Source organism: Kryptolebias marmoratus, linkage group LG5 (genome assembly GCF_001649575.2).
Source record: "Kryptolebias marmoratus isolate JLee-2015 linkage group LG5, ASM164957v2, whole genome shotgun sequence".
Classification (NCBI taxonomy): Eukaryota; Metazoa; Chordata; class Actinopteri; order Cyprinodontiformes; family Rivulidae; genus Kryptolebias; species Kryptolebias marmoratus.
In genome coordinates this window covers 19,752,473-19,767,275 of record NC_051434.1, presented here as the reverse complement: position 1 = coordinate 19,767,275, position 14,803 = coordinate 19,752,473, and the positions used below count along the sequence as shown (strand labels likewise).

The window sequence follows — 14,803 nt, the reverse complement described above, 5'->3', positions numbered from 1 at the left end:
AATCATCAAAATTAAACGAAATAAACATTTGAAATATATGAGTTTGTATGTAATGTATGAATATAATATACAAGTTTCACTTTTTAAATGGAATTACTGAAATCAATCTACTTTTTCATGATATTCTAATTTTATGACCAGCACCTGTATAGTTGTGGTGTATCTTATTCTAAAGAACATGTTTAAACACAGAGAACATCAGGGGGAGGAGAGGCTGTTATTCATGTTGATAGCACAATACCAGGACGAAACTAACAAAGCTGCAATGTTTTAAAAATACTCGTTTTCATGTCGGTCGTATCATTTTATTTTGTTGTATTTATCCGCCGCACCTTTAAAGGCCGGTCCGTGAAAACACTGTCTGATAATGAACCAGTCCGTGGAGTTGAAAAGGTTGGGGACCGCTGCTCTACAGGTCTGAGGTCTGGGGACCGGCGAGGACCTCGCCATGCTTCTTCTTTAGCTGCTCCTTCGTTGCCTCTGCAACTTATTTTGGGTTGTCGTCAAACTGGAAGACCCATCCGTCGCCCATCTTCAGTGTTCGGTCTTGAGGGAAGAAAGGATTTTAAAGTCTATTCTTTGGCCCCCCTCAATGCAGCCTGAAAAACAGCCCCAAAGCATAATGACTCCACCTCCGTGCTTGACCCTGCGGATGGCGTTCTTCTGGTCATGCTCGGCATTTCTCTTCCTCCAAACGCGGCAGGTCGAGTTGATAGAGCTGGTCTCACGGCAACCCTGGTCCTGGAGGGCCACTATCCTGCATGTTTTCCTTGTTTCTCTGCTCCAACACACCCGATTCAGAGGTTAAATCACCTCTTCATGTTCTGCAGAAGCCTGGTAATCACACATTGATTCAAATCAGGTGTGCTGGAGCAGAGAAACAAATAAAACCTGCAGGATGGTGGCCCTCGAGGACCAGGGTTGAACACCCTGATTTCGACATTTCCTAATGATCTTCAAACTAGCCTGTACGTTGGCTTTCTTGAGCAGGGGGATGCTGCAGGATTTTAACCCATCAGAACCGTGGATCCTTGGTGACTGTAGTCCTGTTCCCATCATCATTCTCACTCATGCTCATGAGGCAAAGATCTTGCAATATTATCTTTCAAAGACTGGTGTGAGATTCAGGGTGACAAACAGTCATTTTATTTGATTAATCAGCGTGCCACATGGGCCATAATCAGTGTGTAGGAGCCAGAACTCTGGTTGAGTTGTAGGGGATCAAATACTTCTTTCACTCATCATGTAAATCAGTTTGGAACATTTATGCAATATGCTTTTTTTTCTTGATTTTTACTGCTAGCACAAAAGCAGGAACCGTTAATACCAATCCATCAGGATTAAATGATAATTTCCTCTCTGTGTTAAAGCACTGTCAGTATTTGGTATTTGGAAGGTGGATCGTCTCGAGAGCGAAGTAAAAGTCCGTCCCGGCCCGTTCTTAACGTGTCCGCTTTGTTCCCCGCAGGGTTAAACATCGCTTACCTGAATCCCGCCGCAGTCGGAGCCCATAAGACCTCCAGCTTAGCGGACCGGCAGAGAGAGTACCTGTTGGACATGATCCCGCCTCGATCCATATCGCAGTCCATCACCGGACAGAAATGAGCCCTGCTGATCCTTCCCGCGCGTCACAGGCCGGCTCGGTTTGCCCGCCAACCCAGTTCTGACGCGCTTCGCCCTCCCCCTCCCCCGGAAAAAAAAAATAAAAATCAGACGATATTTCATCCCACAATTCATCGCATGCAGTGCCTGTCCGTGTGCCTACCTGAAACCAACCCATGAGAACCTACCAAGCTGGACAAAGACACAAACTGTCAGTGCATCTCAGTCGTTCTTATTATAGCAGAAATTCTCTTCTTCTATAATTCCTTTTATAATCCCAGGTAGTAGCACTATTATACCTGCAACTACCATTTAAGTTCCAATTAGTATTATTCATTATGCTTTCTTTTGTTTTCTTCCTTTATAATGTTTATAATGTTTCTATTTCTCCATCGTCGTATTCTAAACTTCGAGTAGAGACAGGAAGTCATTGTAGGGTTTGCTCAGATCATTTGCAAATTTTTTCTCTACTCGATTCCAAAGCTTAGTTAGGACAACAACAAAAAGATCAACAGGGTGCACTCTGGTTGCTATGCAACATAAAAATGAACTACGAACTTTGGGAAAGTGCTACGTTTGCGAACGCGGATTTGACGAAGTGAAACGCGCCGAACAAAAAAACAACAAAAAAAAAATGAACGGCTCGCTCTTGAAAAGAGCGTGCCGTTCAAACGGTGGGGTGGTAAAGGGCGGGGGGTGAGAGCGGAGCCCTCATCTCAGCGGAGGGGGGGGTCGCACCAACGCGCATCCTGAAACAGGCGCGCTCAGTCTGGAGTTCAGGGCAGCTGCCACCATCAGAACTCACTGGCTGGGGGGGAAATAAAGAAAATAAAGGGCGAAGACGTGTACAGAAGAGAATCGCATGAAACCGAAGCTCGGAAAACTTTCTCCCACGCTCCTGCTGTGTCCTTCATCGGGACGTTTTACCCCACCCCCGCCCCCGGCCTCTCGTGTCGCAGACGACGTCCGTCCTGGGGGACCGCCGGGGCAGAGCGGACCACAGGACTCTGGTCCGGAGATCTCGGCGCCGCGCCAGCAGCCTCTTCGTGCGACCATCCTCCATCCCGACGCCTCTTCAGTATGCACTCTGCAAACCTTTTGGTCCCAGCAGTCCCTCCTGACACGAGCTGTTCTTGGAGATTGTACAGAACATTAAAAGTCCAGATTGCAGATTCTGTACCCGGAAACCTAAAAAGTCTGGCTTCTTGTCTTTTGGTTTTTAGGTTGTTAGGTTTACATCCCGTTTTTTTTCTTTTCTTCCCCTCCCCCACCTTCATTTTATTGTTACCTTGAGCGGCGTCTCCTAATGAATCGGTGGCACACCTGAGAGGTTTTAGCCCCCCTACCCCCCGGAGACGATAATAATCAACCTAAAACAGAAACTATTAAATATCTCTATGGATTGTGTATAGATACCTAGCTTCAGAGAATAAAGGAATTTGGATCTTTTACGGGAGAGACATGGATCAATCATTGTGTGCACGATCTGCACACAAGTTGCCTCACTCCAGAGGAGCACTTTTCATATTTCCGTTTGGAAATTTTCGTTTGTTTTTTTTTTTGTTTTTGGTTTAAAAAAAAAAAAAAAAAAAAAAAAAAAAAAAAGGAAACAATGTTGGAATAGAAAGTTACTAAGGTCTGGATGTTGGCTAACGGCCAAGCAGCGAGTCAGCTGAAATGTCCTCACTATTGTATAATGCATCAGTGTGTTATTTTTTTGTAGTTTTTTTTTTTTTTAATGGTCGGTGAGTGGTTTCACTTTCTCATTGTTGACCTTTTTGTAATTGTTTGGACCCAAAACCCCATTGTGCCCGGTGTAATAAGATCGACCCAGCTCGTATGTACAGTAGACGCTGCTGGAGAACGGCTCACATTACCTCATCAAGGCGAGAGCACAGCACGGAGGTTTCCCGCTGTGCTTTCTTCTTCGTTGGTAGACAATCTCCATCCATTTCCTGGCACATGGGGGCACTAAGTGAGCGGGACACTGTCAAATAATGCAACACAAACCAGCACATCTGCGGAGAGTTCAACTTTAACTGGCGTCTCGTTTTTGTTTCCCACGCAGCAGTTTGCTCACAAAGTGAAGGCAAACTGCTTTTTTTTTTTAATATATTTTATTTTTATTGTAGATGATTTCTAATTTAAGGAACCGTTGGACAGGGACCAGAAATCCGTCATGGTAGTTGAGGCTTCTGCGTGGTTTCCGCGTCCGCCTGCACAGAACCAACGGAGCCCAGTCGATGCGAGGTCATCCGATGGTTTACGCCCCCAAAGCACTTGGTCCATCTCGCTGGTCTTCTAGCCTTTCCCAGACCAGTCCAGAAGGTGGCGATAACGTCCTGACAAACTCGACTCTCTAATTTAAAAAGAAAAGAAGTTGAGTTTTTGTTTTAGCGGAAATTTCACCCCGTTTTTGTTTTCGAGTTCCCAAAATGAAGTCCAAATGTCATAAACGGCGAATCTCCTCGAAACGTGCAGCCATCTTGTTCTCCTTCTATCCGTCGTTGTACTTTCGATTTTTTTTGTTTTGTTTTGTTTTGTTACTCATCCAGTGGATCTTTGGCACCAACTCTTTTAACTGTAGGCCTATCAGGGCGCCTGTTTTTTCTTTTTGTTTGTTGGGTGCACACAGTCTGGTCGCACCGTCTTGTTTCCGTACGGCTGTCGGCTGCAGGAGGACCCGGAGGGCCATCACAGACACGCGGCGACGATAAATGTCACGCGGGCCTCCCTCGCAGTCGAGGGGAAACGGAAACCATGAATCGGCTCTTGTAGGGACGGCGGGGGAAGACGAAAGACGGTCCAGACCATTTGGTTAAACAAGCCCCGTACTAACAGCACTGACTTCTCAGTTTGCAGCAGCTCAGGTACTTCAAGCAGTGTTCAGTCGATGTGCAGTATTTTTTTCTGGAATGCGGTTTCCTCCACACAGAAGGAAGCCGAGGCTGTGAGTTCACTTTGAGTGGGAGGTTAACACGGAGTCTTCGCTCTGACTTCATCTGTTACTGCGTCATCTGGGCTGTCTTCGTCTCACCTGGATGCAAGCAGATGAACGGTTTTTAAAGTGGGGGGGCCGCTTAAGCTATCGGACATCCAGAGTCAACTGAAACGGCGTGCCACAGACTGATCATTTACACGTGGGCGAGCGTACTTACCAGCACTGGAAGACTCCTTCACTCTTCAGGCCAAAAACTGTTGATCCTACAAAATGTTAGTTTTTAATTTTTTGGTTTCTGTCTGTATGAAACGGTCACCGTTTAATGTTTGTCCTGCTCGTTGACTCGCGCTCAGTTGACGGTGCATTTAGGGTCACTCGCATGAAAACGTGTTGGGCATTTTTTTCCCGTTGGTTTCGAGTTGAGGTCAGAAATGTTACTTCTGTTTTTATCCTCGTGGTAAGAGTATCGGTGCACTTTATCGAGATAAACCACAATAGAACAGCTCAAGGCCTCTTCTTGGATCTGTTCGAGGTTGCTATGGCGATCACAACAGGGCAACTTGCAGAAATCCCTTCAGTCCTTCACAATAAAGGAAGCGTCTCTCCGGGTGGGGACTGCATCCGACACGGGGGTCTCCCAAAGTGTCTCAAACGTTGGCGAGGGTCCTCGGTTTCCTCAGCTGCTCCAAATCTGGCCATCTTCAATTTTTACAACGTACTTCAGGTGTTAAACCAGAAACGTTTAGGCGACAAAGGAATGTCTTTATTATCAAAAACCTATTCTATGGTATAAAGTCGCTACGAAATATGTCAGCTGTAGGCGAAAAGAGTTTTATTTCCACCATTTTTGACTCATTCGTGAAATAGCATTTTGAGTTTAATCCCAAACTGAAAAACTTCCTCGGAGTGGCCTGAATGCACCGTCACACACACTCTGGACTCACTTCACTCCACGAAGACCGCACTCGCTGCAGTATTTGGTTTGTCTCAGTCTTTACTTTAGATTTCCGTTAAGTTCACTTTTACTTAAGTACCGTTGCATCCTAACAAAAATCTGCTCGGGTCACTTTCCGGGGAAGATGAACGAAATTAAGTCAATTTCATTTCAATCCAGTTAAATCTTTCAGTTATTGTTTATATAGAATCAGCCATTTTTTCCCCTCAGAGTTAATTGGATTAGTTCAGCATCAGATTAAGTCCGATTCGTTCAAACTCCAGTTTCTATGCTTTCAAAACTCCTCTTATGACTGTTTTTGTGTGTGTGTGTGTGTGTACAGTATTACCAGCTATAACCATCCTAATGCAGAAATAATTTCTCTATTTGTAGACATCTTTATCACATAAGATACTGGCATTGGGCTCTGAACACTGTTAAGTCGAAGTGAAGCAGCTCAGCATGGCTGGAGACTATTCTGCAAAATCTAAAAATCTAAGACACGTATTTAAAAAAAAAAAAAGAAATAAAATAAAACAAGAAAACAGCTGAAACGTTTTTGCTTCTCTTAAATGGTAGAAAATAAAGAAAACTTCCTATTAGAAGTCATTTTTTTTGTACTTTGAATCCAATCAGTTGGTGCATTTGATACAGTATAAGAATAGCAAACTTCTCCACAGTAGAAGTTAGCAGTAATTGTGTTTAAAATGAAGTGTTTTTCTTTTCTGTTCCACTCTATTCATTGTTCGAGGAATACGTCAGCCATTTTGAGCCAGGTTTTCTGTATATCTTACCGGTCGTAGTTTGGTTCTTCAGCCTCGTTCGATGGACATTTTACATCCGACAGGACTGACGAGCTAATGGCTAATCTGAGAGCAAAGTGGACTGCTTTGATATCGGGCAGCCGCTCATACAAGTGCTGTTTTATAAATGTTTAGACCTCCATTAGTTTCACCTTCCGCGGCCATTTCAGCAGAAATATTACGAAGTTCCTGATGGACCTTCATCCCTTCGTGCCCCGGAATCACTAAAGGTTGCTACTGGTGGTGCGATTTAAAAGAAAATTTACAGAATAATTGTTTAAACGGATAGTCTAGTCATTTTGGAAGTGATGTTCTGTCAGATAGTTGTCAGTGGTTAAAATTTTATCAGCCGTAAAGCTCAGAGTATGAAGAAAAGGGGCGAAAACCGTCCTTTAGGCTAGGCTAACCGCTAGCCAACTGTTAGCCTTGCCTTTTAATGCTTTTCTAGGTTATAAAACCGACATAAAAACGAGTGCTCCATTAGCTAACATTTGCTTAGTTTCTTAACTGAACATCTGTTACTAGGCAAATATAGGAGCGTGGGGCACAGACGGGCTGTGTTTGTGTCGAAGGTGCTGAGGCTGCCGTGGAGCCGGGACATTCATGTAGTGTTTCTGAAGCTTGAGGAAACGGTGACAAATTAAACAAACCACGCAAAAGTGGAGAGGTTTAATATTAGCTAATGTTGCGTTCTTTCCCAGACAGCTGTTTCATAAGGCCGAAGAACAACATAAATCCAGCCATTGTTTGGCTAGCTGTTAGCCTAGCCTTTTCATCATCAACGTGCTCTGACTGATGGGATATTATTTGATAGAACATCACTTCAAAAAATCACCAAACTACCCGTTTAGTGTGATTCAAACAAAAGTGTGAAGGTTTACAAAATGTAACGGCTATGAAATTCGGAAGATTGGAGTTTCAAGATGGCGGCGGTTGCCGTTAGCCTGAGCTGCGTTCAGACTAGCCGTTAGCTCAGTCCTGTTAGCCTTTACTTCCCCACAAAGTGAAGCTACAACTGGTTAGATATTTAGTTAATCACAACTACTAAATGTTAGCAACTTGGCTGCTACTCAAATAAGAGACTACTCCAGCTCTTTTTTTTCTTTAAAGGCTCAACTTAAAGCTTTTCCCTCCTTTTTTTTTTTTTTTTTGAACTCAAATGCTGTTCCTTTAGCAGCCGCGCGCCGCGGTCGGACCAGTTCGTTGGGCTTATTTTTCAGATGTGTTCTGGTGGCACTTGAGTAATCCAGACCTGCCTGAAACAAACGACTTCGGACCATGAAGTGATTTCAAATGACGTTCAGAGGCTTCAGCTTAAGTTTACAAATCACAAGCTTTTTGTTTGTTTCCATGTTCCTGTTGGAGAATCAGCTGTAGCGATTATGGTCTCCCAGATACTGAGTGCCTGCAGTATATTTTTACAGCCACCGTATGGTTTAACACTGTTTGTCATACTTCTACTTCTGCTGCCAAATTTAGGAAAGAAAAAACAAAACAAAAACCCGTTCATACCTTTTCGCAGATGCATCCCCACACCTTTGTATTTGGACTTGCAGGTTCCTTTCAGATACAAGGTCTTTAGATTTCCGAAGTCATTTTTATTCCAACGTCTCAACGAAGTTCGTTTTTTTTTTTTTTTTTTTGTTTAATGCAATTAAAAAACAAAACAAAAACAAAAAAAACTAAATGTATTGAATAAATGACACGATATTTGCTAGGTTTGAAGTAATAATGACTTATTGTACAGAAACCTTTTTGGGTTTGTTTTTTTTTTTTTTGGGGGGGGGGGGGATTATTTTATTTTATTTTTTTCCTCCCTTGAACTGAAAAATAAATAAAATGGTTGTACATTGTGTAGAAAAGCAAACAAAAAGCCATGAATATTGTGAAGCTTGTCATTTTGTTTTGTGATCACTGTGTATTATTGTGTAACAAATGTGCAAAATGTTAGGGATTCCCCTCTCTGACCCCACCCGCCCATGTGCTCTCGCTTAGATGCATATGCTTTTTTTTTAATTTTATTTTTTTTATATATATATAAATTTTTGGACTATTTAAAGTTCGCAGGAAGGTGTTCACTGATTCAGACGAAACGTTTGCAGTCTGAACGGACAGATTAGGCGACTGATGGTTTCAGACCTGATGGGTCGTTTTTTTTCCTCCTCCTTAAAGCTACAAGCTGTCACGTCCAGGCAGATAAAACGAGAACGTTGGTTCCCGAATGTTATTTGTGAGCAGCAAGTCTAAGAAATATGTTGGCTTGATAAATAAACAGTGATGAATCGAACCTCTGCCCAACAGGATGGTTTCTCGTGAAGGTTTTCGGTCGTCCTCGAAGGTTCAACCAAAGGCAGCAGGGCTGTTTTTGTTGTTTTGTTTGTTTTTTTCTTTTGTAGATGTTTTGCTTCTCATCTGAGGAACTTTCTCAGTTCAAACTGAGAAGCGTGGAGTTCCGAGCTTTTTAAACAGACAACTACAAACACTCTTTTAGGGAAACGCACCATGAGGGTTTCGGACAGAGAAGTGAGCTTTGGAGGTGAAGGTGAAGGATTCAACTTTCACTCAGCCACCTTGCTCCTATCAGACCCCCCCATTGCTTTCAGAACAGCCTTAATTCTTCCTGCCGTTGATTCAGCAAGCTGTTTGAGACTGGTCCATATCGACGTGACGTGAAGTTTTGGACTGGACTGAGATCTGGTGCCTGCGGGGGACACTGGAGTCTAGTGAGTCCAGACTCCTCAGACCAGGCAGCGGTTTTCCAGTCTCTTATTGGCCAGTTTTGGTGAGTCTTTAAGAAGTGCAGCCTCAGTCTCCTGTTCTTAGCTGACAGGAGTGTGGTCTTCTGCTGCTGGAGTCCCTCTGCTTCAAGGTTGGAGGCGTCAAGTGGAACAATACTGTTGCCTTTCTATCGTATCCACATAAATGTCACTACCTGGACTATTCTCTTACAGATGGTTGTGTGTAAAAACCTGAGCAGATCATCAGTTTCCGAAACACTCAGAACAACCACGCCACACTCAAAGTCACTTCAATCCCCTTTCTTCTAATGTCATGAAGTCGTCTTCGTCTGCACACCTAAAGGCTCAGAGGTGCTGCCATGTGATTGGCTGATTGGCGATACCTAAGAAAGCATACGGCTTTAAATCCAGTTAAATCCTTCCTTAGTTGTGGTTTTTTATACACTGGTTTCAACTTTATTCAAGTGATCAAAGCGCCTATGACCATCAAAGAGCCTAAGGATCCTCAGGAGGGAGAGTGATTTGCATGCGAGTTTGGCAGTTTTTAAAGCTTGGAACGCCACACGTTTCAGTTTGAGTTGGAAAAAGCTCCTTGGAGCGAGTCGAAAAGAAGTCCACCTGCCTCGGTTTGAACCCGCCAGGACTCGCTGTTCGTCCCGCTTTTTACTGTTCCGCCAAGACGGCATCGTTTCTGTGGGGCAGTTCAGCTGTGACCCTTCGGTTTTTCGAAACATCAGGCATTTGTGGAGCACCTAACACACACAAGCTGGCAAAACCCCCCTGGCCCAGGTCGGGGCGAGATTAGCAGAATCCGAAGGCGGCGAGGTGGACCCGCAAACGGCTCGCCATGAATCGGCGAGCACCTCTCCTGCCAACACCAGCATCCGACACACGTGGTCCCGTACCTTTCAGCTTTATCTCCTATTAGTTGTTGCTAAAGCAGGGAAAAGTTTACTGGAAAATCAGGTTGATCAAATTACGTCTGAAGTCTTTTATTTTTAATTACTATTATTATTTCTTTCCTTTTGTTTTTTTGCGTAGTGGTGACAATGTTGAAACAAACATCAGAGACGAATCGAAGACCATTTTGTTTTGCTAACATCAATCCTGACCTTTTGCACATACTTGATATTTAACTATCTTCAAAAAGTAAAAGAAAAATAATGCTGTTTGAATACTGCCAGTTGATTGACAATTATGCATTGATTGAAAAAAAATAAGCTAATTTTGGAGGAAATAACTTTGTAATATTTATCTCTTGCAAGCTATGTTTAATAAAGGTTGAAACAATTTGCTTCAAAGTTTGACATCATTAAATCGGTCTGTTCTGATGCCCGTCAGTCCTCTGGATCAGCTTCTGCTGCAAGGGCCAGTGGCTTGTAAAAGTATTCACCCCTCTGCTTCTGTTTCTGGTATTTGAGAATACAGATGGAATAAAAACTTTATTGTGAAACAAACAGGAAATAAGGACATTGGCCAACACAAAAATAATGGCATAATTTACCCAATTTAACAGATATTGAGCAAAACTTTGACACGGTAGTAGCTGAGAGTCAATCATAATGTGTGTTCTGATAATCGCCATGAAATTTGTCAGACATTTTTAATGTTTGATTAAAACGGCTACAACTTTAACACAAGATGGTCTCAGACCAAAGCTCTGGCATGAAATGTAAAAGGGTCATATTCATTCCTTCAAGGAATGCTAGACCTCTAATAAAAGTTAGGATTTTATGGTAAAAGAAAGAAGTTGGTAGCATGAAGCAGGAAGTCCTCTTCACTTTAAGCACCAAGCAGACCTCTAACCACTAGGGGGCAGCACTAACCAACGCTCAGCAGCAGTGCAGGGGTCATGGAAGCTGCTGATTTACCAGAACTTGGGAGGACTTCTTGAACATGCCATTTCAGTTGTTTTGCCTCTCAACGTGGCCTTTGTAGGACGCTGCCTCTGTCGTCTCTGTGTTTTTTTCCCTCCGTGTTCTCGTGTCTGAAACCTTGCAGGTGTGCAGCAGCCGCCGCCTCCTGATGATGGTGGGTCAGGGATTGGCTGTCACCCGGCGGCTTCGTGAACCATCGCTGGAGATTTGTCTTTCACCCCCTGAAGTAGTCTGGATGGACATCTACAGCTGAATAACTTTGGGAGTCGACACCTATGAAGAAGGCCGCCACAGCTAACCCACTTCAGAAAACAGAAACTCAGACAAACTAAGACAGTCTTGGTTTAAAACTCATAAAAGCTAGCAAGTGATATGCATTCCTTTAAAAAATACTAGCTGTTTTTTATGTTAAAAGTTATTCCCTATGACGATAAGGCTCCAGGAGAGAGGGTGACACCTTTTCTGTTCTGTTTTCATCTCACAGACATTCAAGACCATCAGCTATTCTCAACTATTTTGGCTGCCTTCACAATCTGTTGTTTTTCTGAGTGCTGCTGGGTTTGTTCCAGAGAAATACAACTTCCTAGCTAGCCTTTAAAAGCTGTTATCACCCTCCCAAACTCGTACACACATATTTGTGGGTAGTTTTTTTTTTGTTTGTTTTGGTCGTGGTTCAACCCAAGGGTTCAGCTTGTTCGAGGTACAGAGCAGCCGTGGGTTGCTGTGCTGTGAGTGAGCTCAGTATGCCGGGCCTCCAGCTGTCCACAGAAGATATTTCAGTGATGGATGTCCCAAACTTCCTGCCCACTTATTCCTTGAATGCGGACAGGTTTAACTGGGACTCATCGCCCAGAAATAGCATTTGAGGTTCTATTTTTGCTGGCGTTCAGAGGCCTAAGCATTAGCTGGTGTAGGAGGATTAACAGGTATCAAATGAATAAAAACAAATAAAAACAACAATCAGGACAGTTTGTCCCATCAGACCCCGATAACGTGTCCTCCTGTCTTCTTGTGTGACTGTCGATTCAACTCCATAATGATCCCGTTTCTCTTCATCCTTTGTTTCTTTTGCACTTTTTTCACAACAAAACAACTTCTTGATAATCATAATATTCAGGTCATTCAGAATGTTACAGCTGCGGTTTTTATAACTTTTATACTTTAAAAAATAAATCACTTCATTTACAAAAATGTCCCTATAGTAATGCATGAAGATCTTTTCAAAAACAGTTCTTTTTAAAAATCTGCTTCAGCAAACTTATTTTCTTTTTGCGCCACTTTTAGCTTTTAATTAGCATTATGCTACCTTTACCATTTAGCTAGAAACTTACTACTTTTAGTTAACATTTTGCTTCTTTTACCTTTTAACTAGTATTTTTCTACTTTTAGCTTTTATTTAGTTAGTTTTTTTTACCTGCTCGCTAGAGTTATGCAACATTTAGCTAACATCTTGCTACTTGTGTTACGTGTAACTTTACTTTGTTCCTTTTAGCCTTTAGTTCTTTCTGTTTGGATATACATCAGCAGATTTCCATGCCTTGCAGGCATTTCTAAAGCCAAAGCTGTCTGTGTGCAGCGGCGGGGTGACGTGTGCAGGGTGAATGAAACCAGCTCATCGAAGAACAACTGCCTGGCCCCCGGGTACATTGTGTAACCGTGGGCGGGACTTCCCCTTTGTGGAGCGTGGCTTTCAACATATGGAACATAAAGTTCTCTCTGTGTTTATACACAGGGCTGCCACGAGGACCAGCCTCCTCGTGCTGCACCGCAGCACACCCGTCTGCAGAGAACATGCAAAACACAGGAGGGACGTCCAACAAAAGGTTATAAACTAAAAACAGCTCGAGCTAGACTGAATAGTCCTGTTGTTCTTGGTTTTGAACCCTTTTTTTTAAAATTTACCATGTCCTGGATGACTGAGACTCTACACCAGCTTCTGCTCAACATGATGACACAACGAAGCTGAAGCTCAGAGTCCAGGCCTGACGTTCCTCAAAGGAATGCATATCACCCACCATCTTCTATGAGTTTCACATTAAGATCGTCTTATGTTGAAATGACCACGTTGGAGCCATTTTGGTCCATCACTGACAATGATTTATGCTCAGTCTCTCAAATTATCGGGACACGTCGCCCTCAGAGTATGTGTTGTGAACGACTCTCGGCTACTTCCGCGCCACATTTTAGCTCGGTGTCTGTTAAATGGACTGAGCAGTCGGCGGTTTCGCGTTGGCGAACGTGGATTACTTGGAGTTGGGTTAGCGCCAAACAGTCGATCGGTTGCAGGCGTTCAAACAACAGTTGCTTCCTGCGCATTTTCTTAGGTTTTGTCCCAGTGGCTCATGAAAAACATTTTGCCAACGGGGACAAAAAAACAAAACCAGGCCAAGTGAAAGCGACACCGTGAGCTCTGGTTCGCGCTGCCGGGAAAATGCCTTCCCAGCGCACGTTTGCACAGACAGAAACTGAAACTGGCTACAAGTCAGCTGAGCTCTGTTACAGCCTGGATCTCTGCTCCATTTCTCACCTTGTAGGACGGGTGAGGCTGTCCAAAGTCTAGCAGCTGGGAGACCGGGGATGGGGGACCAGAGCCAGGCTGTTTACATACTTCTTCAAGCAGCACTTTAAAAGGTGCTGACTGGGAGAGCAAGGACACTGACAGATAATCCACTGTTCCTCCCGAAAACAGCTTAGTCCAAAGCTACAATAAACATGTTTTTCATCCCCCCACCACCTTTTCCCACACGTCTTCTCCAAACCTACAGAACCACAGTGACTATATATCGTGGATGAGAGGTCATAGAGTCAAACCTCCCCGTCCTCCTGCAGAGACTGACAGCAGAAAACTGATTCGAGACTGGAACTTTAATTTACGACGATATGTCCCGACGTTTAAACCACCCGGCGTGTAATTTAAACACCCTTTAAGTGAGAGTGCACCGACGGTCCGGACCCTTATTACGACCCCAGTTCCGAGAAAGTTGGGGTGTTGTGTCAAATGTAAATAAAAACAGAAACGAGTGGTGTGCAAATCTTATCATAGTAAACATAAAAACTTCAAGTCTTCTGTTCTGGGCATCACTGCATGGACTCAGGAACACTTCCACAGATCATTGTCTGTAAACACAGCTCACTGTTCCATCCACAGGTGATGGTTAAAGCTCGAGAAGACGGATATAAACACCAACTGGAAGTGCTGCCATCTTCTCTGGAGCAAATCTAATTTAAAATGGACCCAGATAAAATGGAAAACTGTTCTGTGGTCAGACAAATCATCCATCCAACTATTGCCTTTTAAACACTTTTCCATTCAGGGTCACAGCGAGCTGGTGTCTTTGTCACATCCTCCCTGCTAACGAGGACAGGCACCATCCAGCCTGTTATCAGCGCACAGTTTAAAACACTGCCTCTCTGATGGTATAGGGGTGCATTAGTGCTTCTAGCGTAGGCAGCTTACACACATGGAAAGGCACCATCAATGCAGAAAAGTAAACAGAGGTTTTAACTCCAATCCAGATGTCTTTTTCAGGAAGACGATCCTAAACCTCAACTCAGCAGGACGACTTCACAGCAGAAGAGTCCGGGTGCTGAACTGGTCTGTCTGCAGTATAGTGTTACCTTTTAAGGTTTTGGTTACACAATAAGGTGAATGTTGATTTTTCGCTAGTCAACTCTGGAATGGTCGGTGGAAACAGGAGGAGCCAGGAGGATGAGATCAACAGGATCTCTCTTCATCGATGTGATAAACCGTGTTCTGGAAACTGGAGGCGCAGCCTGAAAATCCACATTCTGTAAGAAAGTCAGCACAATCTTTGTGTCAGCAAGAAATGAGGAACAACGCTGGAGAGGTCAGCACATTCCCCGCTCGGCAACTCAGGAGTTAACCATACATGTTTGACTCCGGGCCG

At 43.6% G+C, this 14,803-nt stretch overlaps 1 protein-coding gene across 1 annotated transcript in view; it reads left to right on the top strand.

Moving 5' to 3' along the window:
- gatad2b (GATA zinc finger domain containing 2B) overlaps positions 1–10,310 on the top strand; it is a 52,545-nt gene extending 42,235 nt beyond the window's left edge. Inside the window, exon 11 of the mRNA XM_017430697.3 lies at positions 1,469–10,310. Coding sequence (XP_017286186.1) covers positions 1,469–1,605 — 137 coding nt within the window. The 3' untranslated portion in view covers positions 1,606–10,310. The remainder of the gene's footprint in view (positions 1–1,468) is intronic.
- Positions 10,311–14,803: the final 4,493 nt, after the last annotated feature.